Source organism: Sinohyriopsis cumingii, chromosome 7, assembly GCF_028554795.1.
Source record: "Sinohyriopsis cumingii isolate HCF-2022 chromosome 7, ASM2855479v2, whole genome shotgun sequence".
Classification (NCBI taxonomy): domain Eukaryota; kingdom Metazoa; phylum Mollusca; class Bivalvia; order Unionida; family Unionidae; genus Sinohyriopsis; species Sinohyriopsis cumingii.
In genome coordinates this window covers 127548303-127574025 of record NC_142967.1, presented here as the reverse complement: position 1 = coordinate 127574025, position 25723 = coordinate 127548303, and the positions used below count along the sequence as shown (strand labels likewise).

The 25723-nt window shown below is 34.7% G+C and overlaps 1 protein-coding gene across 5 annotated transcripts in view; it reads left to right on the top strand.

The window, feature by feature from the left end:
* Positions 1 to 25723, top strand: part of LOC149796089 (roundabout homolog 2-like) — a 354790-nt gene that overhangs the window by 67187 nt on the left and 261880 nt on the right. For all 5 annotated transcript variants that reach the window (XR_016422486.1, XR_016422485.1, XM_089966000.1 and 2 more), the window contains exon 2: positions 535 to 657. Coding sequence is in view for 3 of the 5 variants with exons in the window: in XM_089966000.1 (XP_089822126.1) it covers positions 585 to 657 (73 nt within the window). In the remaining 2 variants the exon portion in view is untranslated. The remainder of the gene's footprint in view (positions 1 to 534; positions 658 to 25723) is intronic.

The following is a 25723-nucleotide window of genomic DNA, read 5'->3' as shown; positions in this document are numbered from 1 at the left end:
TCTAGCTGGTTTTAGCTGAAAATGGTGCTGTTCACACATTCAATATGGCCAGCACTGTGGCTATCATTAAAATCTTTTTACTACTTCTCCTGAATGCATGGTCATATCAACACAGGGTTTTCACTAAAAGGCTTCCTGATTTCAAATAGGGCCTAAATAAAAAAGGTGCAGATCTGAATTCCAATATGGCCACCACTGCTGTCATCTTGAAAATCTTTTTGCATCTACTCCTGATCAGAATGGTATGTTGACATAAGTCTTGGTGAATTACATATCAGAAGAATTTAAGACAAAAGACAAGTTAGGGAACATGTTTTATTTGGACTTGGAACTGGAGAAATAAAATGAAGAAAAGACTAAGAAGGCTGATTTATTTCAATAGTAAATCATTGCTGTGTCTGTTTTATCTGCAATTTATTATCCTATTATATCTTTTCCAATGTTTATGCTTCAATGTACAACACAACAGAACATGATATAGTTAGGAAGTATTATAGTAGGATCATAACAAAGCTTACTTTATTCTTGTTTCAGAGAAGAGATGAAATGAGAAGGACATAAAAGGTTTGGGCAGACTCTTCAAGATGGGACAGCAGCCATTAGCAAAGCTGTTGACTTCTGTTACCCTTTGGTGTTGGTTGATCACTTCCTATAAAGGTAGATAACTCTACAGTTCTCTTTGCCTTCATTGCCAGTTTAATGTCTGATACATAGCCCCACCAATTAAGTATGGGGATCTTTTTTTGAAGACAACTTTTAAATGACTCCTTTAAGTTTCAGTAAAAACAACACAAAATTCAACAATATTGACTTCAAAATGATATGACAGTCAACTTTTCCAGATACTAAACTTGTGATTTTCCAGCTTCTTTCTTGTAGACATATTTATTTCAAAGGGCAAACAGTTTTTGTGGTGTCATTTTAGTGCTCTTGCTTAGTTTAATTTTGATTTTCTCTTTAAGAGGTTTATAATGACAATGCTTTTTATCCCCAAAGCTCTCATCCCACACCCATTACATTTGCTTTGAAACATTACTCATCAACTTCATATGGAGGCACTCTACAGTTTGTATTTTGCATATGGCTTGATTTTTAAAGAAAAAGAAATGCCCAGAATGTCATCACCTGTTATCCTGGCTACTTAAAAAGACCTTTAATGTCTCAGGTTAAAAGAACTTTGATTCCATTTGTTTTGTTGTATGATTGATGTGTGTAATTTGGTTTATAGAAATACAGCTTGACCTTACTTCAGATGTGTACCTATAAAATAAAAAACTCTTGGTCATTTTCACTTCCATGACTTGATCAGCAAATTGTAAACAAGCAAGCCGATAATGTTTATTTTACTTCCTATATATTTTGTAAATTCTTTGCAATTTCAGAAACTGGCATTGCCTGCTCTAGCAGAATTTGTTTTCCAATTTCAATAACTGCAAAAGATAGTGTACTGCAGACTAATTCAGACTGATTTTTGCAAGCACATGGCAACAGCCATTTTGTTAGCTGTGTGCTTAGATTTTGTTGTACAATTTTCACAAAGGCAATATATATAAAGAAATTTTAGCGACAGTCCATGAAAGTAAGACAGAGGTATGCCAACATTCTCTTTGTTGTGCATGTTGCAAATGCAAAGAACTTCACCTCACACCTGTTGTTCTCTCAGAAGTAAAATATGCAGAGCAGCCTCTGTATAGTGTGACATTCGAGGTAGTAGCATGTGACCCAACATCCTCTGTAGATTGGCTACATATATTTTGGTCCCAGTGATGACATTCCAGTACCTACCAGACTGGCAAACTTTGCAAAGTGGCAATATTTTTTATCCCAACAGTGTCTGGTTTAGCAACCTTTTAAAGTACATGTATGTTGATAATGGATCGGAAGTTTTCAAGTCTGTTTATCATTGATGGTTTAGGGAAGATTTCAAGTCTGTTTATAATTGATAGTTTAGGGAAGATTTCAAGTCTGTTTATAATTGATTGATAGGACAATGATGAAATGAAACATTTTGTAGGTGTGATATACATAAAAATAAATAAACTTTCAGACAAGATACAATATTCATACCATAGAAAACATTGGAATGGGACAGTACTAATCAGTTCAAAGTGTATTTGATGGTATAGTCAGTGCACTGGGTCAGAATATTTCTTTGGCTGCCAGGAAATATTCTTTTTTTCTGTCTAGTTCAGACCACTACAGTTACCACTGACCTTAATAATCTTTAGCTACTAGGGGACTCCTTGACAGTTAGTACTGCTTCCTTATATGGCAGATATTTGTACCTACACATGGAATGCTTAGGAGTACTGCTTCCTTATATGGCTGATATTTGTACCTACACATTGAATGCTTAGGAGTACTGCTTCCTTATATGACAGATATTTGTACCTCCACATGGAATGCTTAGGAGTACTGCTTCCTTATATGGCAGATATTTGTACCTACACATGGAATGCTTAGGAGTACTGCTTCCTTATATGACAGATATTTGTACCTACACATCGAATGCTTAGGAGTACTGCTTCCTTATATGGCAGATATTTGTACCTACACATGGAATGCTTAGGAGTACTGCTTTCTTATATGGCAGATATTTGTACCTACACATGGAATGCTTAGGAGTACTGCTTCCTTATATGGCAGATATTTGTACCTACACATGGAATGCTTAGGAGTACTGCTTCCTTATTTGACAGATATTTGTACCTACACATGGAATGCTTAGGAAGCCTTATCTAGCACTGTAACTTTAATTTCTTATAACATGTTGAAAATTATCATCTTTTCTTATTGTTACCAATCTTGCATAACACATTTAATAACATAATTATTATGTAATGATAACTGTATCTAATTTGTTATACAGCCACCATGTTGCTTACACAACTCTCAAAATATCCACTCTTGGATACAACCTCCATATCTTTTTTGTCATATATCCACTTTTGGATACATCCTCCATAGCTTTGTTGTCAAAATATCCACTCTTGGATACTTCCTCCATAGCTGTTTTTGTCAATATCCTCTCTGTGACATAACTGCCATAACTATTACACTGCTCTATCCAGATATTCTTTCTGTGATGTAAGCACCATATATCTTGTACTTACAGAGAGAAAAATTGTTTATATTCATCAATACATTCATCAGGTCTTAACTGTCCATCATGTTTTGTCAGAATACTACCTGTTTTTGTCATAATCAGGTCTTAACTGTCCATCATGTTTTGTCAGAATACTACCTGTTTTTGTCATAATCAGGTCTTAACTGTCCATCATGTTTCCCATAAATACTAGTTTTTTCCCCCAAACCAGGACCCACAGGGCACTTAATTACCTAAATATCATCCTGTAGCTTTTATCAGCTGCTGTAAATAAGATATCAGTGAATCTTGTGCCAAAATAATGAGAAAAATCTCTCTGATAGCTCTGCATGGTTAGCATTTATTGGCTGTTCATGTAATGATAAAGCAATGTTGTCAAGACAACAGTACAACAATGCAGCAGTGTTAGTTTATAATATGCTGATTCAGCAGTCTGCAAAGTGAAAGATTTATACTTTCTGTTAGATTAAATCATTTGAATATAGTTCCATATGTGTCACTGCTGAATGGTTACCCTTTTATTCTTCATAAAAAGTTGACATGGGTCCCATTCAGTCTCATATTAATACTTGTCCATTCTTAGACTGGCAGCCTGTCAGTTTTAAATATATCAGTTTTATATAGAAGTAGAGTCCCATTCAGTCTGAATGTAATACTTCTTTGATTGGTAGCTCTTCAGTTTTACACAGAAGTAGATTTGGATCCCATTCAGGGCCAGTTAAAGTCCAGTCGATACTCTGATTGGTAGCTCTTCAGTTTTACACAAGCATAGGTGGATCCCATTCAGGGCCAGTTAAATTCCTGTCCAGCCTTGGATTATTGATACAAAAATCATTCCAGTTATGGCATTACATTTAATGGGAGTTTAATTATTTGTTTAACTGCAGAAAATAAATATCAACTAAAATTTAATAAAGCAATATTTTATCAACTGTATGTATGCATGTGTTTGTATAAATGCATTCAATAGATTTGTATATGTTATGGTTCTGTTTTCCTTTGGGGATTAAATAGGCACTGGATTGACATTGATAAGTAAGTTCATAGCAGTCAAAAAGGTTTTTTCACCCAGACAAGGAAAATCTTAATTGAATACTAAACAAATAAATTCAATTATCTGCCAAACCAGATAACTTGCTTTATATTAGGCTCCATCAAAATAACAAGTATTTATAGCACAATTAACCTGAAATTATACAAGTTAATTGGACTGTTAATTAAAGGCCAGGGATAACATGAGATCTCTTGTAAGTTCATTTTAACACATTAGGTCTATTAAAGGCTTCACATAGCATGAGATCTCTTGTAAGTTCATTTAAACACATTAGGGCTATTAAAGGCTTCACATAGCATGAGATCTCTTGTAAGTTCATTTTAACACATTAGATCTATTAAAAGCTTCATATAGCATGAGATCTCTTGTAAGTTCATTTTAACACATTAGGGCTATTAAAGGTTTCACATAGCATGAGATCTCTTGTAAGTTCATTTTAACATGTTAGGTCTATTAAAAACGAGATAGCATGAGATCTATTGTAAGTTCATTTTAACAAATTAGGTCTATTAAAGGCTTCACATAGCATGAGATCTCTTGTAAGTTCATTTTAACATGTCAGGACTATTAAAGATGTGAAATAGCATAAGATCTCTTGTGAGTTCCTTATAATACCTTAGGACTACTAATGGTCTGGGATAACACAAGATCTCATGTATAAATTAATTCATCTTGCTTCTTCAAGCCAGGTGGTAGTAATGTCAGGAATTCAGTTTGTGTAAGCACTGTTTGATCATTATAATGACTATATGGGTACAGATAGGCTCTCAAATAATTTCATCAGTCAATGATAATACCTTCAGTAAATGTTTAAAAAAGAGAACATTGTTGGGTTTAAAAATACACACAGAATCCTTAGAAAAAATAGACACATTACTTCACTACATGATGAAGTTACTGTATTCACCCAAAAACTTTGATCTATGTTCATTGTGTGATTTGAAACTGCTTTGGATTCTGATTCTCCTCATTTGTCAAACATTAATTCAAATTTTAGCCTCGATAAACTGAAATTCTCCCCAAAAATTCATCTGGAGTTAAAAAATTGACCTTGAGTGCTTTATAAGTAGACACAAAACTGTTGTGTTTGTTTTGAACTCTTTGTGTTAAAGTTTCACTACAAACCAAATTTATTCATTCATCATATTGTTTTCATTTTAAGCTGACTACTGGAAAACTGACAAATTTACTGATATCATCTATTGTCTTAATTTACAGCATAATTTGTTAATTTTTCTGTAATTACAAACATTGAAATGTGAGGCATGAAAAATCGAATGGAATTTTGTTGTAAATTGACATCTCGTGTATTCCATCAACTATACGCTAGTAAAATTGCTCAGAACATGGAGAAGTTATTCCCAAGGCAGGCAGGCAAAGTTTTAAAAATTACAGAGGACACAAAATATTTTAAGGAAAGATTAACATTTTATTTCCCCAGAATTTATTACTGAATATTTTGCCAATTTTATGATACTTTTGTTGATTAGAGAATTCTCAATTTTATGTAAATGAACTTACATGATATGGTGTAATGTAATGAAATCAAAAGATAACTGATAGGAAAGCATAATTTCCAATTTATGTGCATGTGGTCTGCATGATAAATGCTATTAAGACAGCATTACTCAAGTGTTTTCCATATAAATTTAATACCTGTCACCCTGACATGGAAGAGGCTTCATCATAAAATGCTATAATAAAATCAGTCTCCTTGAATACTCTGATGTTAGGAACACACACGGAGATGTCAAATGATAACATAATTACCATCTCCATTAAAATTTAACAACTTTAGGAAGGACAGAGTAACTAAAACAGTTGGGCAACATCCTCAGCACTTGTTTCATAACAGTACATCAATCTCAGCACTTGATACATTACAATACAACAACCTCAGCACTTGGTAGATAACAATACAACAACCTCAGTATTTGGTATATAACAATACAATAACCTCAGCACTTGTTACATTACAATGCAGCAACCTCAGCATTTGTTTCATAATAGTACATAAATCTCAGCACTTGGTACATAACAATGCAACAACCCCAGCACTTGGTACATAACAATACAACAACCTCAGTACTTGGTACATAACAATACAACAACCTCAGCACTTGTTACATTACAATGCAGCAACCTCAGCACTTGTTTCATAATAGTACATCAATCTCAACACTTGGTACATAACAATGCAACAACCCCAGCACTTGTTACATTACAATGCAACAACCTCAGCACTTGTTTCATAACAATACAACATCAGCACTTGTTTCATAATAGTACATCAATCTCAGCACTTGGAACATAACAATGCAACAACCTCAGCACTTGTTTCATAATAGTATATCAATCTCAGCACTTGGTACATTACAATGCAACAACCTCAGCACTTGGTACATACAGTACAGAAACTTCAGCACTTGGTACATAACAATACAACAACCTCAGTATTTGGTATATAACAATATAACAACCTCAGCACTTGTTACATTACAATGCAGCAACCTCAGCATTTGTTTCATAATAGTACATAAATCTCAGCACTTGGTACATAACAATGCAACAACCCCAGCACTTGGTACATAACAATACAACAACCTCAGTACTTGGTACATAACAATACAACAACCTCAGCACTTGTTACATTACAATGCAGCAACCTCAGCACTTGTTTCATAATAGTACATCAATCTCAGCACTTGGTACATAAAAATGCAACAACCCCAGCACTTGTTACATTACAATGCAACAACCTCAGCACTTGTTTCATAACAATACAACATCAGCACTTGTTTCATAATAGTACATCAATCTCAGCACTTGGTACATTACAATGCAACAACCTCAGCACTTGGTACATAACAATACAGAAACTTCAGCACTTGGTACATAACAATACAACAACCTCAGCACTTGTTTCATAATAGTAAATCAATCTGAGCACTTGGTACATAACAATACAGCAACCTCAGCAATTGGTACATAACAATACAGCAACCTCAGCACTTGGTACATAACAATACAGCAACCTCAGCACTTGGTACATAACAATATAGCAACCTCAGCACTTGGTACATAACAATGCAACAACCTCAGCACTTGGCACATAGCAATACAACAACCTCAGCACTTGGTACATAACAATACAGCAACCTCAGCATTTGGTACATAACAATACAACAACCTTAGCACTTGGTACATAACAATACAACAACCTCAGCACTTGTTACATAACAATACAGAAACTTCAGCACTTGGCACATACCAATACAACAACCTCAGCACTTGGTACATAATAATACAGAAACTTCAACGCTTGGCTCATAACAATACAGCAACCTCAGTATTTGTTACATAACAATACAACAACCTCAGCACATGGTACATAACAAAACTAACCCAGCACTTGGTGCATAACAATATAACAACCTCAACAGTTGGTTCATAACAATACAACCTCAGCACTTGGTACATAACAATACAACCTCAGCACTCATACATAGCAAAAGGTTTGCAAGTTTTTCATCTTTTTCATATAAATTTCTTTGTAACAAAGTAATAGATATGTATGTCCTATAACAAAAGTTGCCAATTTGTGCCATAAGTTAACAGTAACACTCATTTGTGGCATAAGTTCAACAGTAACACTGATTTGTGCCATAAGTTCAACAGTAACACTGATTTGTCCTTAAGTTCAACAGTAACACTGATTTGTGGCATAAGTTCAACAGTAACAATGATTTGTGGCATAAGTTCAACAGTAACAATGATTTGTGTGATAAGTGACAGTAACATTGATTTGTGCCATATGTTCAATAGTATATATTTGTAAAATGTATTTGTGCCATGGGATCAATAGCATATATTTGTGACACTGATTTGTGCCATGAGATCAACTGTACAAGTAACACTGATTTGGATCATCATATCAGTAGTATAATAAGTAACACTAATTTTGTGAATTGAGATCTATAGAATATATTAATTACACTAATTAATTGTGCCATGAGATCAGTAGTATATATTAGTATGACAAATTACTTTAGTCAATACAGATTTGATTATATTTATTTTTAATCTATATTTTGGAGACCAAATGAATTCCTTTGACATCTTTCTAAATGTATACAAATGTGAAATACATGTATGTAAATAAAATTTACAAAATATTTCTGAAGAAGACCTTTTACAACCATCTTTAGCTGCACTAAGGGCGGTGTTTTTCTTTCATCATTCCAAGTTCTATAAATTAATAGTAAAAGGAATTGTAAACAGAGCAGGAAATTACAGCAAAAATCTATTCCTTTTCAATTGGAGCTTCAATTAAGAAGCAGTCAGGAAAAGGAAATGCTGGTATCAGCAGCATGGGGATCTTGTTTCTTATGACTGAATACACCTGCCTTTTACATTGCCTCTCTTATCCAAGGGTCTGTATCCCTCCTTATGCAGGGGACTTTATCCTGCCTTATCCAGGGTATTGTATGCCCCCTTATCCAAGGGTCTGTGTCCTCCCTTATCCAGGGGCATGTATCCTCTGTCATGAGTCTGTAAACTTTGTTGAAGGTTGCAAATAAACTTTTCTAACTCATTGTTTTATGCAGTGCAATTTTCCTGGCCTTATTTATCACTTGAAGGTTATTCTATCATGGGAGTTATCAGTATGACAGAACTGTAGGAATATTCATACCATAAACGTATCATGGGAGTGATCACTATGACAAAACTAGAAATATTTATATCATAAATGTATCGTGGGAGTTATCAGTATGACAGAAATGTAGGAATATTTATGTCATAAATGTATCATGGAAGTTATTGGTATGACAGAACTGTAGGAATATTTATAACATAAATGTATCGTGGGAGTTATCAGTATGACAGAACTGTAGGAATATTCGTACCATAAATGTATCATGGGAGTTATCAGTATGATAGAACTGTAGGAATATTCATACCATAAACACATCATGGGAGTATACAGTCTGGTAGAACTGTAAAGAAGAGAATTTCTTCATCTGGCTATTCTGAAGTGGTTTCCTTTTTAATTAAGGTAAAAACCTGATTTTATCCTTTTTGTAGACATCAAGTTTGATGTTATAATTTGAAATATTGTACCCTTTGATTACATTTTAACAAATTACAAAAAAACATATTTTCATTACAATTTTCATGGTGTATGTGTGTCTGTGTATGTTGGCTGCTTAACACGGTTAATTTCTTCTCAAATTTAGCGTTAAGGATGTTTAAGACAGGTTGTTGTTTAATTGAGGTGACATTTAATGTGTGTTCAGCAGCATATTACTAGATAGTACAGGACTTATATAACTAATTAACATTATGTTCCTCACGGCTCAGACAGTAAGAATGAGATAAAGTCATCTGATGTTATCTAGCATACGAGCTGTCTAACACAAGATCCCTGAAGTTTACAGTGATAGACATTATCTTTCTGATCTCATTTGGAGGCTTGGTACATGCAGCCCAATAAGACTGCCCTGGCACATGTCTTGAAGATTTGTGTATTTAAGTCTGGGAACTCCTTTCCTTTCCAAGTACATAAGAGTTCCGTAATGATGGCACCTGTGCCCACATTAGTATTTCATTATCATAATTGTTATACAAGTGCACAGTGTAATGAAATGGGACATGACTCATTTTGACTGGATTCTTGTACTTAGCATTTCTCATCCATGTGCTGAATTTTGGACAATTAAATCCATTCTGGGTGTTCTTTTTTTTGAGATAATTGTCAAAAGTCTGATAATGCTATATGGCATACATCATTGTATAGACTAGGATGCATGTCACAGAGAATGATGTGGGAACTTTTAGTAAGGTCCATTTCTAATCTTGTGCAAGTAAATCTCTGTCATCTGTTGCAGATGAACAGAAGAATTTCATGCCATTGTTTTAGCTAAATTATCCAATTATACAAGATACTTGTTTGACTTGATGCAAGCTGTAAGATCCCTAAGTCTGCAGTCTGCTATTGACAAATGTTAATGCAGGGTTTATGATAATAGAGATCAGCTGTAACTCAGTGGTTAGAGTGACTGACAATCAGTCAGGGTTTATGATAATAGAGATCAGCTGTAACTCAGTGGTTAGAGTGACTGACAATCAGTCAGTGGTTTCCAGGTTCAGTTCTTACTTAGACCAGTCTGGATCAGTTGCTGTTGTATGTCTCTTATCAAGACACATGTCTCCAATGCCCAGTCAGTAATAACCTTTTATGTGCTGATGTGTCATCAAAGACCACTCAGTCATATAAATTTCTTTTATTTATCTCCATGCGTCCTATTATTATTTTTACCACTTTATTTACAACCATGTGTCCAATTATTATTGTCACCACTTTATTTACCACCATTTGTCTCATTATTATTTTCACTACTTTACCACCATTTGTCAAATTATTATTTTCCCCACTTTATTTACCACTGTGTCCCATTATTATTTTTACCATATTGTTTACCACTATGCCCTATTATTATTTTCACCACTTTATTTATCACTGTGTCCCATTATTATTTTCACCACTTTATTTACCACTGTGTCCCATTATTATTTTCACCACTTTATTTACCACTGTGTCCTATTACATGTATTTTGTAACCAATTTTTTACGATCATATGTCCCATTTTTTTTTACTGCTTTCTTTACCACCATGTGTCCCATTTTTTAAACCACTTTATTTACCACTGTGTCCTGTTATTATTTTCACCACTTTATTTACCACTGCCCCATTATTGTTTTCATCATTTTATTTACCACTGTTGAGTCCCATTATTATTTTTACCACTTTATTTACCACTGTGTCCTATTACATATATTTTTTATCAACTTTATTTTACCATCATATGTCCCATTTGTACCATTTTCTTTACCACCATATGTCCCATTTTTGTAAACTACTTTATTTACTACCATCTTTTGTTTCTTTTTGGCTGGCTGAGTGTTGTAAAGGCACTCGCCTTCACATATCACTGACATCTCACCATCTCTGTCTGCGTGGGTTCGAGCCTCAGGCTCAACCAAAGTGATTACACTGGACAACAAATTTTTACAAAAGTCATGTTACTGAAATAAAATTAGTCAATTCTTATCAATTTTTATGTGCTGAACACGAATATGACAGTCAAATTGCAAAATTGGCTCTAGTTTTTTTGTAATCTGCAAGAAATTAATGTTTACATAACGAAATGCATTCCAATAGTAAAAGGTCAACTGTAATAGCCTACCTATAAAAGATCAAGTCATTGACTACATCTTAGATTTCTTCGCCTGTCTCTTGTACAGCTGTTCGGGAGCATCTCTGAGGAGTGTCTAGCAGTAGTCAGCCAGCATTGTAGTGGACCATTTTCCCTGGTATCTTTGTTCCATTGTTGCGATATCTTGATGAAAACGTTCGCTGTGTTCATCACTAACAATACCACAGTTGCTAGGAAAGAAATCCAAATGGGAATGAAGGAAGTGAATCTTTAGAGACATATTGCAGCCAAGTTTCTTATACTTCATCAACATGTCTTCTACTAGTTCCTTATAGTTTTCTGCCCTAACATTTCCGAGGAAGTTTGTAGAAACTAGGCGAAAAGCATTCCATGCTTGTTTCGCGTCACCTTCCAGCAAGTTGTTGAACCGGTCATCTTTGAAAAGCTCTCGAATCTGAGGACCCACAAAAACTCCCTCTTTAATCTTTGCTTCGCTGAGTCGAGGGAATTTTTCATGCAGGTATCGGAATGCTGGCAAAGTCCGGTCAATGGCTTTCACGAAGTTCTTCATCAAACCTAGTTTGATGTGAAGGGGTGGTAGCAAGATTTTCTGAGCCTCAACCAGAGCTGGGTGTTGGATATTCTTCTCTCCAATGGCTACATTCTGCCTGTGAGTCCATTCCTTCCTCATGTAGTGCATTTCCCTTGCTCGGCTATCCCACTCACATAAGAAACACATGTATTTTGTATATCCTTGCTGCAGTCCCATTAAAAGGGCAACTACCTTCAAATCACCACAGAGGTGCCAGCTGTACTTGTTATACTCAATGGAATTCAGTAGCTGCCTTAAGTTATCGTATGTCTCTTTCATGTGGACAGCATACGCTACTGGAATAGATGGAAGAATGTTTCCATTGTGCAAAAGCACAGCCTTGAGACTCAGTTTCGAAGAGTCCACAAATAGTCTCCATTCTTGTGGGTCATGAGTGATTTTTAAAGCATTCATGAGGCCCTCAATATCGGAACAGAATATCAGATTACTTTCCTTTCTGAAGAAAGGCTCCAATTGCTGGTGGCGCTTTCGATATGCAGTAATTGTGACATCTTCTTCTAGAAGATTCCATTGTTGGAGTCTTGATCCTAGCAATTCTGCCTTGTTCTTTGATAAGTCCAAATCACGAATCAGGTCATTTAGTTCTTCCTGTGTTATTCTGTGTGGGGTTGATGATGCACCACAGTGAAAATCTGGATCACTGCATGCTGATGGACCAGGAGAAGAACAGGTCGACTCACCTTTGTCTTCGTCAGATGAATCAAGAGAATATTCTGCTGGAGGTTCTGGAATAGGAAGTCCCTCACCATGTGGAACTGGTCTCAATGCAGACGGAATGTTTGGGTAGACTATTCTCGACTTCTTTCGCTTCGTTATTCCACCGGAAAGAGGAGGAACCAAGCAGAAGTAACAGTCATTTAGGTGGTTGCTTGGCTCTCTCCACACCATTGGGACTGCAAACAGCATTGATGACCTTTTGCAATTCAACCACTGTGAAAGCTGTGTTGTACATGTAGCACAGCATATATGCGGAGCCCAAGGCTTGTCTTGGTCACCAACCTTGCATCCGAAGTAAAGATGATATGCCTTCTTCACTTGAGAATTGATACTTTTCTTCTGGTTGGCAAATGTCACTTCCCCACAAATATAGCAAAAATTGTCCACGGTATTAACACACTTTCGAGGCATTACTGTTCTTTATTGTACGTAAATGGATAAAATAATAAGTTTTATGTAACAATAGCTTGAACTGTCTCGCACAACGTCTAAAATATTTTAAATGCTGAACCTATCTGATTGGGCTTTATATAGTACACTGCTTACGTCAGCTTCAGCAGCCGCCTGGCATTAGTATAATAGGCCTACACATGTATAGTACACTGCTGACGTCAACTTACTTCAGCAGCCGCATGGCATTAGTATTGCATTGCATCAGAAAATGATGCAATCAACTGTGGATGATGTGAGCATGATGGTATTATGCAATGTTACATCATTATTCCGGATGTTGCTGCAGTCCTACTGGAGAAATTTACACAGTGAAACATAGAAAATGAGGTATATGAATATCTTCAAAACGAGAGCCAATACAAATTTTTCACAGTTATATTCGTGTTCGGCACACCAAAATACTACAGATTAGGGCCTTTTCAAGTCAGTAATGATTTCACTGTTGACCAGTGTTATGTGAGAAAGCTTTCTAGTGGCTTCCCATGGGTCAGTGGTCTTAAAAAAATATAAAAAAAATTGCTTGCTTCCATTTTTTGGGGACTACTTTATTTACCACCATGTGTCCCATTATTGTTTTACCACATTATTTACCTTCATGTGTCCATTTATTCTTTTCAAAACTTTATTTACCACATGTCCCATTATTGTTTTTACCACATTATTTACTGCCATATGTTCCATTATTGTTTTTACTTCTGTACATTAATCCAGTTTTTACCATTAATCCAGGTTTTACCATTAATCCATGTTTTACCATTAATCCAGGTTTTACCATTAATCCAATATTTACCATTAATCCAGTTTTTACCATTAATCCAGGTTTTACCATTAATCCAGTTTTTACCATTATGTCAGGTCATAATGAGAGATTAGCTGTAAGTTTCAATATTTACCAGATTAGTTGCCACAATACTGAAGGATTATTTTTTATATGAAGATAATTTCCTCAATTGAAAACAAAAAATGTGCAGATGATTGTTTGGCTTCAGGCATCAAGGGAATTTGGATAATGCTGTCTTAACCAGCACTGATTACATAATCAACAATTTTTGAGTTATGTTTACTTCACAAAATGTTCATGAACAATGAGGGGTCATGTGTGAATGACAAGAACAGTAAATGGGAATTCTATCATAAGCAGGAATATAGATACAGAGTAAAGACTTGTAAAACGGCAAAGTTAACCTGCAAAGCTTTGTTTTACAGACCCACTATGAATTTATGTAGTGATATTTAATTATAATAACCATTATCATTTCAGTTTGTGTAATTATACAGTGTATTGGATCAGGTTCATATAGGTCTGTTTCATATAGCACGATGGATCAGTTTCATATAGCACAATGGATCAATTTCATATAGCAGGATGGTGGATCAGTTTCATATAGCACGATGGATCAGTTTCATGTAGCACAATGGATCAGTTTCATATAGCACAATAGATCAGGTTCATATAGCAGGATGGTTGATCAGTTTCATATAGCACGATGGATCAGTTTCATGTAGCACAATGGATCAGTTTCATATAGCACAATGGATCAGTTTCATGTAGCACAATAGATCAGTTTCATATAGCACGATGGATCAGTTTTATGTAGCACAATGGATCAGTTTCATATAGCACAATGGATCAGTTTCATGTAGCACGATGGATCAGTTTCATGAAGCACAATGGATCAGTTTCATGTAGCATGATGGTGGATCAGTTTCATGTAGCACAATGGATCAGGTTCATATAGCAGGATGGTGGATCAGTTTCATATAGCACAATGGATCAGTTTCATGTAGCACAATGGATCAGTTTCATGTAGCACAATGGATCAGTTTCATGTAGCACAATGGATCAGTTTCATATAGCATGATGGATCAGTTTCATATAGCACAATGGATCAGGTTCATATAGCAGGATGGATCAGGTTAAAATATGTCAGGTTCATATAGCATGGTAAATTAGACAGAGAGCACTGTTTGGACTTGCTTTGGCTTGAAGGAGTAGGAAGATGGAAGAGTTCATACATTGCTAGCAGTGCTGTGATATGATTCACTGAGCTATTCTGGTCAGACTACAGCTTCTCCAGACATCATCCATCTGTGAAATTTGGTCATTAATTTTATTCACTCTACAAATGTTTATCTCTTATAATGGCCATACACATCAAAAAAATTCTCTTGAATTTTTTCTCCAAAATAATTACAAATGCATCTGATAGAAGAAGGTATTTATTTTAAAAGAAAAACTCAGCAAATCATGTTGATGGTCAGTACAGTATCACATGGGTTTTGAAAATTGTCTGCTTGGTATCAGTACATATTAATACATATTGCAATACAGTCATGTTAATTGAAATATATTGCAATACAGTCATTGTACTGAAATTTTATTTTGTGTAATTAAAGAAATGGAATAATGTTGACATTATTATTCTATGTATGTGAAGACATGTTACAATATTGAAGTTTTTACTCTATGTATGTGAGGACGTGACACAATATTGAATTTTTTTATATTTTTATATATGTTAGGACATGGTACAATATTGAAGTTTATGCTATGTATGTAAGGACATGGCACAATATGGAAGCTTTATTCTGTGTATGTGAGGATATGGCATAATATTATTGTTTTATTTTATGTAAGTGAGGACATTGCACAATATTGAAGTTTAATTTTATGTATGTTTGACAAGAATTTGTTTAAATCTTTCTTAAGGCACTGACAAGTATCAGACTGATTAACCTTTTGAAATTTTTTCTGTATGTGAGGACATGCACAATGTTGAAATTTTATTATGTGTATGTGTGGACATGGCACAGTGTTGAAATTTTATTCTATGTATGTGAGGACATGGCACAATGTTGAAGTTTTTCTATGTATGTGAGGACATGGCACAATGTTAAAATTTTATTCTATGTATGTGAGGACATGCACAATGTTGACATTTTATTTTTTGTACGTGAGGACATGGTACAATGTTGAAATTTTATTATATGTATGTGAGGACATGGCACAATGTTGAAATTTTATTCTAGGTTTGTGGCAACACAGTACAATATTGAAGTTTATTCTATTTCTTCACTGAAACAGAATAATACTGAATTTTTATTTTATGTATGCAACGAACAGAACAATATTAAAATTGTATTGCATGTATGCTGGAACATGGCATATAATTTAACAATATACAGCCATTGTGGAATGGATCTAGACAAAAGAATCTGTGATGGGGTGATGAAGAACAAAATGGGAGGACAAATTTAACCAGAGTGATACCTTGAAAAAGGGAAACCAATGGACCAAATGGTGCGACATACAGCTCCTTTAAACAGAAAAGTGGAAACCAATGGACCAAATGGTGTGCCATACAGTCCCTTTAAACAGAAAAAAGGAAACCAATGGACCAAATGGTGTGCCATATAGTTCCTTTAAACAGAAAAAGGGAAACTAATGGACCAAATGGTGTGCCATACAGTTCCTTTAAACAGAAAAAGGGAAACCAATGGACCAAATGGTGTGCCATACAGCTCCTTTAAACAGAAAAAAGGGAAACTAATGGACCAAATGGTGTGCCATACAGCTCCTTTAAACAGAAAAAGGGAAACCAATGGACCAAATGGTGTGCCATACAGCTCCTTTAAACAGAAAAAGGGAAACCAATGGACCAAATGGTGTGCCATACAGTTCCTTTAAACAGAAAAAGGGAAACTAATGGACCAAATGGTGTGCCATACAGCTCCTTTAAACAGAAAAAGGGAAACTATGGACCAAATGGTGTGCCATACAGCTTCTTTAAATAACCATATAAAGCTTGCATATTAATTACCACATACACTGAGTTTGCACTCATTGTTAAATTCTTACAAAAAATATTTTTGGATGTTTATTTGACAAAAGGGACAATCAAATGAGCTGCAATTAATTTAAATAGAAGTTTTTAGAACTTAATTTTGGATGGTTATACACTATCATGCCAACATAGACCCTGGGTGAGTGTGATGGATGTACTCAGTTTGACAGTGTCTTAGTCTTAATTCACACCAGATAAAAGTTTATCAATGCCGTAATCATTGCTAAACCTTGACAACAAAATTTCCAGGTCTCTGGTTAGATGGTGACAGCTTCTTTCGGAATAAATTGCATACTGTTAATCAAATTGATCATAATTTGATCATTGAATTCAGGGGCAACTAACTCATCAAGCCAGGTAGCATTAATTTGGTAGAGCTGTCAAACCCTCTTCACAATTACAAATGGACTGTAAAAGGACTTTCCTCAGTTACTGTGATTATGAGAATAATATTCTTGTTACTGGTGGACTGTAAAAGGACTTTTCATTAGTTATGGTGATTATGAGAATAATATGCTTGTTACTGGTAGACTGTAAAAGGACTTTCCTTAGCTTACAGTGATTATGAGAATAATATGCTTGTTACTGGTAGACTGTAAAAGGACTTTCCTTTGCTTACAGTGATTATGAGAATAATGTGCTTGTTACTGGTAGACTGTAAAAGGACTTTCCTTTGTTACGGTGATTATGAGAATAATATGCTTGTTACTGGTAGACTGTAAAAGGACTTTCCTTAGCTTACAGTGATTATGAGAATAATGTGCTTGTTACTGGTAGACTGTAAAAGGACTTTCCATAGCTTACAGTGATTATGAGAATAATGTGTTTGTTACTGGTAGACTGTAAAAGGACTTTCCTTAGCTTACAGTGATTTTGAGAATAATGTGCTTGTTACTGGTAGACTGTAAAAGGACTTTCCTTAGCTTACAGTGATTATGAGAATAATATGTTTGTTACTGGTGAATTATAAACAGGGGAGAATTTTTAAAATAAGAATGGATTTACTAATACAGAATATTTATTTATAACTGTCATCTAGTTATTAAGACTTAGGGTTGTGATGTGCATTGATTGATAAGATCCAGTGACCTTGACCTTGACACATTCATTCATTGCATACAATTAAACTACAAAATGTTCATGTTTCTTGAGAAGAGTATAGTTGACATCATTATTGAGTGATTACAAAACTTGCAAAGCACACATAATAAAGTACTGCATGACATGTTATTGGAAGCAACCTGTCTGTCTGTCTGTCTGATCTTGAGTTCTACATTTGGTAAGTTTCTGCTGAATGACTTGACTTCAAAATAAATGACAGTGTGTGCCATCAGCCCTCATCAAGAAATTGTGTCAGATCATTATATCCATTTTTTCAATAAGCTTCAACAGGATACATGTGAACTGAGATCAAACGTGAGTTTACCTGAGGTAACATTAACAATTTTGTTAATTTAGTGCAGTACCAAGCTGATTTTTTGTCAGAATTTGTCTGGAAGTAAAATGTCAGCTTATAGCATATGACTGATTTTTTTAAATAAGTGCATGAGTTTTATTTTGACTACATGATAAGTACGAATATAATATTTACTGACACTATTTTGTGTTAGTTCTTTAACCATTTAACTATTTGATATTACACATCAATCAAGCTAGAATAAGTAATTGAGTTGTACCATATTAGCTTTTAAGCTTGAAATAACTCTAGCGGATGATCTTCTACAATATTGCACTTTACATCAGATTTCATTCCTTATAGCTGCTATTGTTGGAACCATGGAGGCTGGTGTACTTTATTGTCTGTCAGGATCAGATTTAGTGTACTGGAATCCATCAGCTGTGTGTTTATTGCTTCACAGGAATCCAGACATATGTTTTCATTAAAAATATACCTTGTTGTGATAGAAACCACTGAACATAAAACAGCAAAGGATCCTATTTCATGACTGCATGCCTATAGTTAGCCAGTTCAAAATAAGTACTGTGCCTTTATATCACCTATAGTCTTTTTTATTGGAGCAAAGTGGTAGCTACCTGTACATGTTTCTTGTCCCACTACATAAATTAAAATTGATATGGACATGCTGAATTGGTTTTACCTGTAATTTTACTATCCAGTTACAATTAGCTTTTGATTCATTGGCCAGGAAATATCTATAGTGCTCATTATTAGTATGATTATATACATACTTTTAATATAATTTGCGTAAAAAGGTCTTAAAAAAATAACAGAAATAAAAGATTCCCTGGCATTCAGCCATTGCATATGGTGTTTTCAAAATGTGTATAATTTATTAATTTTTGTCATGTGTGAAAAGCATTTGAAAAAGTCAGTATCCTAAGTGCATGTGTAATTTAGTCTGCCACATGGGGGTATGCAGGCTTTGATGAAGCAGTTATAACTCATTTAGTCCAAAGTTTTATCCATAAATGATGAAATGTATATAGATTTATGTTGTAGCAAGTTGCAACTATTGTTAAGTTATGACCAGCAATGTGTACTGAGCACCTGGTGATAATGGATCTTGGTCCCATCAGCTATGTATATAAAGTTTTTCTGTGCATGGTTATTTTATAATATCAAAGTTTGAGAAAAAAAAACAAGAAAAAGAAGATAAATAAAGAAAGAGAGAGAGAGAGAGAATATTTCAAAGACTACAGGATATTTATATTTAAATAAAGATTAATGCTTTGGTTTTTATACACCCACCAAATGAAGTTGTGATGTTTTCCATCTGTCATTCCCTCCCTCAGTTACAGATTTTTGTTGTTTCTACACAAAAACTATATTTGTTTGCCATCCACAGGTACCAAACTTTGTAGATGGTTTGCATTTGTGATATGGAAGAACCTAGTTATTTTGGGATCTAAAGTTCAAAGGACAAGGGTGGGCATTGTGACTGAAAGTAGGAAAAGTTTCTGCTCAATAATTTGAGTTCTTACCCATGAACAGTTACCAAACTTTGGAACTTGCATTTGTTGTAAGGAAGAACCCTATCAATTTTGAGTTTAAAGGTCAAAGTCAGTCTGACAGAATTAAGAAAAATGGTTTCCAGCAACAGTTTGAGTTTCTGTCATCTGTGGTGATTTGTACTTGGTGTAAGGAAGGACCCTTCTCGCTTTGGAGTGAAGAGGTTACAGGTCAAGTTCACTGTGACTGGAATTATAAAAATGGTTTCTGCAGAATAACTTTAGTTGTAAATGACATACCTCAGCCAAAGTTATGGATGATTTTCACTTGGGATACTGAAGGTTTTTGATTTGTGGTCAAAAGGTCCATTGTTGAGGTCACTCTGCTGGAAAGTAGAAAAATGGTTTCTGCACAGAAAAATTTGTTATTTACATGAGAACCATTGTGCCATTGACAATACCCATGTTACATTTTTAACAGACCCTGTATAATATGTTTTTATTATGTTAAGCCGTCCTTTTGAATAACTTGTAAGTGCATTACCAGTTGTTTGAAAAGGTTGTTTTGTACAACAGTAGTTATGAGAAGGGTACTTGTCATTTTGATTGACCCATGCATTTCAGGGACTATTCATTGCACTTCTGATGCAGCTGATGTGTATCAGAGACTTGTCTTGACCCATGTTTATCAATGAAAATAATTCCCACTTCTGACACAACCCATTTGTATCATAGACTTTAATTAATCCATGCTTATCAGGGACTATTCTTGATCCATGCTTATCGTGGACTATTCTTAACCCATACTTATTGGGGACTATTCTTGACCCATGCTTATCATGGACTATTTTTGACCCATGCTTATCATGGACTATTCTTAACCCATACTTATTGGGGACTATTCTTGACCCATGCTTATTGTGGACTATTCTTAACCCATACTTATCATGGACTATTCTTAACCCATGCTTATCAGGGGCTATTCTTAACCCATGCTTATCAGGGACTATTCTTAACCCATGCTTATCAGGGACTATTCTTGACCCATGCTTATCATGGACTATTCTTAACCCATGCTTATCATGGACTATTCTTGATCCATGCTTATCGTGGACTATTCTTGACCCATGTTTATCGTGGACTATTCTTGACCCATGCTTATCATGGACTATTCTTGATCCATGCTTATCATGGACTATTCTTAACCCATGCTTATCGTGGACTATTCTTGACCCATGCTTATCATGGACTATTCTTGATCCATGCTTATCATGGACTATTCTTGATCCATGCTTATCATGGACTATTCTTGATCCATGTTTATCATGGACTATTCTTGATCCATGCTTATCATGGACTATTCTTGATCCATGCTTATCATGGACTATTCTTAACCATGCTTATCGTGGACTATTCTTGACCCATACTTATCATGGACTATTCTTGATCCATGCTTATCATGGACTATTCTTGACCCATGCTTATTGTGGACTATTCTTAACCCATGCTTACTGGGGACTATTCTTAACCCATGCTTACTGGGGACTATTCTTGACCCATGCTTATCATGGACTATTCTTGATCTATGCTTATCATGGACTATTCTTGATCCATGCTTATCAGGGACTATTCTTGATCCATGCTTATCATGGACTATTCTTGATCTATGCTTATCATGGACTATTCTTGATCCATGCTTATCATGGACTATTCTTGATCCATGCTTATCATGGACTATTCTTGACCCATGCTTATTGCGGACTATTCTTAACCCATGCTTACTGGGGACTATTCTTAACCCATGCTTACTGGGGACTATTCTTGACCCATGCTTATCATGGACTATTCTTGATCTATGCTTATCATGGACTATTCTTGATCCATGTTTATCATGGACTATTCTTGATCCATGCTTATCATGGACTATTCTTGATCCATGCTTATCATGGACTATTCTTAACCATGCTTATCGTGGACTATTCTTGACCCATACTTATCATGGACTATTCTTGATCCATGCTTATCATGGACTATTCTTGACCCATGCTTATTGTGGACTATTCTTAACCCATGCTTACTGGGGACTATTCTTAACCCATGCTTACTGGGGACTATTCTTGACCCATGCTTATCATGGACTATTCTTGATCTATGCTTATCATGGACTATTCTTGATCCATGCTTATCAGGGACTATTCTTGACCCATGCTTATCAGGGACTATTCTTGACCCATTCTTATCAAGGACTATAATTTCCACATCTGATACCTCCATGCATATCAGAGATTTTTCCCACTACTGACATCGCCCATTTATTCACATGAAATACATTGCATTCATCTATAATCCAATATACAAACACATGCATATCAGGGACCATTCTTGACCCGTTCTTTTCAAGGACTATAATTCAAACTTCCAGTACTACCATTGCACATGATAGACTATAATTCTCACTTCTGACACCAGTTTTTCATCTATTATTTTCCTTTACCTACAAATATTTAGGCCATTTGTGGTATAATAAACAATATTCAAAGACTTTTTGTGTTATGTTGACCTTTTGACAGGTTAACAGGAAGCAGAGTGAATATTTTTAATGTAATTAAAACACTTTAATAAAAATGAGAGCCCCTTCTTTCTACATATTGGACATATCAGTCATACAACCACTCAAGTACTTGACATGGAAAGAGTCTTCTTAAAGATATTTTTAGTCATTCAGGCAGATTAAATGAACTTCATGCAATAATGATTTAGCAGTAAATGTTAGTGACATACAAGAGAGAACGTTACATTCACTACTAAATTTCCCTTTTGTCTCTACCATGATCCAGCCAATTTTTTTTAAACCCCTTGCAGAATCATTCACAGGAAATACATTGCATTCATCTATAATCCAATATACAAACACATAATCCAATATACAAACACAAGTCTTTAAGAACCTACATTCTGCATGTACAAAACATTTTTAATAGCCTTTAAACACAGACTTCTCTTTTCTTTTCACAAAGGATACTTCAAAGATGTACCCTTTCGCCTATATAAAATCACCCAGTAGAAATGGTCAAATTTAGTCAGCCAATTTCCAACATGTAGAAAGAAGGGACTCTCATTTTTATTAAAGTGTTTTAATTACATTAAAAATATTCACTCTGCTTCCTGTTAACCTGTCATAAGGACAACATAAAACAAAAAGTCATTGAATATTGTTTATTATACCACAAATAGCCTAAACATTTTTAGGTAAAGGAAAATAATAGATGAAAAACTGGTGTCAGAAGTGGGAATTATAGTCTATCATGTGCAATGGTAGTATTGAAAGTGTGAATTATAGTCCTTGAAAAGAACGGGACAAGAATGGTCCCTGATATGCATGTGTTTGTATATTGGATTATGTGTTTATATATTGATTATAGATGAATGCAATGTATTTCCTGTGAATGATTTTGCAAAGGGTTTAAAAGAAATTGGCTGGATCATGGTAGAGATGAAAGGGAAATTTAGTAGTGAATGTAACGTTCTCTCTTGTATGTCACTGACATTTACTGCTAAATCATTACTGCATGAAGTTCATTTAATCTGGCTGAATGACTTAAAATATCTTTAAGAAGACTCTTTCCATGTCAAGTACTTGAGTGGTTGTATGACTGATAATAATGAATGTAATGATGACTACTTTATAAATTAATGGTAAATTGAAATTAATGCTTGTAATCAGTGACTAAATATTGCAATTAATGACTAAATTCTTGTAATTAAAGTCTAAATACTTGCAATTAATGACTAGAATGTACCTTAAACATTGACAAGCTAAATAAAACTTCAATAACCAAAACAATGACATCTGCAGAAAAGTTGGCATTATAGATAACACTAATATAACATCATTCAATTTTAACAGATCTGAAATGTTTTTATATTAGCAACATAACAATTGTTGCAAAATGCTGTCTGGGAAATAATACATGTTTTTGTGTCAGTTTTACCCAATGTAATGAAAACTTGTACATGCTTGCACTGTATGCTATGTCATCACAGATGAAACGAAGTATCATCGTTTAATTCAACAAGAAGTTTATCAAGCTGTGCATGAATCATAATGAGGTATGCTAGATAGGATTACAGGTAGGACTTTAATCCAAATATTTCATTCACCTTATATCCACAAGTCCATCTGTTCACCCATTGCTTTTACATTCTTAATGAACATCTCCTGAAAGGTCAATCTTGACCATAGTGTGTACCTGGCCAGTAGTATTATTGTGACAACAGTGTCCTTCCATGAGATATGTTACAGTCCTATTCTTTCCATCAAATTGTGTATTATTGTGACAACAGTGTCCTTCCATGAGATATGTTACAGTCCTATTCTTTCCATCAAATTGTGTATTATTGTGACAACAGCATCCTTCCATGAGATATGTTACAGTCCTATTCTTTCCATCAAATTGTGTATTATTGTGACAACAGTGTCCTTCCATGAGATATGTTACAGTCCTATTCTTTCCATCAAATTGTGTATTATTGTGACAACAGCGTCCTTCCATGAGATATGTTACAGTCCTATTCTTTCCATCAAATTGTGTATTATTGTGACAACAGTGTCCTTCCATGAGATATGTTACAGTCCTATTTTTTCCATCAAATTGTGTATTATTGTGACAACAGTGTCCTTCCATGAGATATGTTACAGTCCTATTCTTTCATTCAAATGGACATGCAACATAAATACATTTTTTTTTATAGTTACTCTTCAACACGTTAAGATTGCTTAGCTGTGACATAATATTTATTCTGAAATTTTTTCACAGTGTGTTTGTATTCACAACAGATTTTGCAGAGAATATAACAGAGACTTGTACAGAAGAATAACATTAGAGACTTGTAGGAGGGAATACAGTTTAGACACTTGTAAGGAGGAAAATATTTAGAGACTTGTACAGGAAAATTACATTAGAGACTTGTACTGGAGAATGACATTTAGAGACTTGTACTGGAGAATGACATTTAGAGACTTGTACAGGAGAATAATACTTACATACTTGTACAGGAGAATGACATTTAGAGACTTGTACAGGAAAATTATTTTAGAGACTTGTACTGGAGAATGGCATTTGGAGACTTGTACAGGAGAATGACATTTAAAAATTTGTACAGGAGAATAACATTTAGAGACTTGTACAGGAGAATGACATTTACAGACTTGTACAGGAAAATTACATTAGAGAACTTGTACGGGAGAATGGCATTTGGAGACTTGTACAGGAGAATGACATTAAAAGATTTGTACAGGAGAATAACATTTGGAGACTTTTACAGGAGAATGACACTTAGAGACTTGTACAGGAGAATGACATTTAGAGTCTTGTACAGGAGAATGACATTTTGAGACTTGTACAGGAGAATGACATTTAGAGACTTGTGCAGGAAAATTACATTAGAGACTTGTACAGGAGAATGACATTTAAAGATTTGTACAGGAGAATAACATTTAGAGACTTGTACAGGAGAATGACAGAGACTTCTACAGGATAATGACATTTAGAGACTTGTACTGGATAATGACATTTTAAAGACTTGTACTGGAAAATCAAGCACTTTGCAGACACATATCCTAGATTAGTTTTTGTTTATACTACAGTGGTCATAATTGGATACTGTGGTCACGATAGGATACTGTGGTCATGATATGATAGTGTCATCATCATAGGAACTATAGTCATGATAAGATGATGTGGTCATGATAGGATACTGTGGTCATGATAGGATAATGTGGTCATGATAGGATATTCTGGTCATGA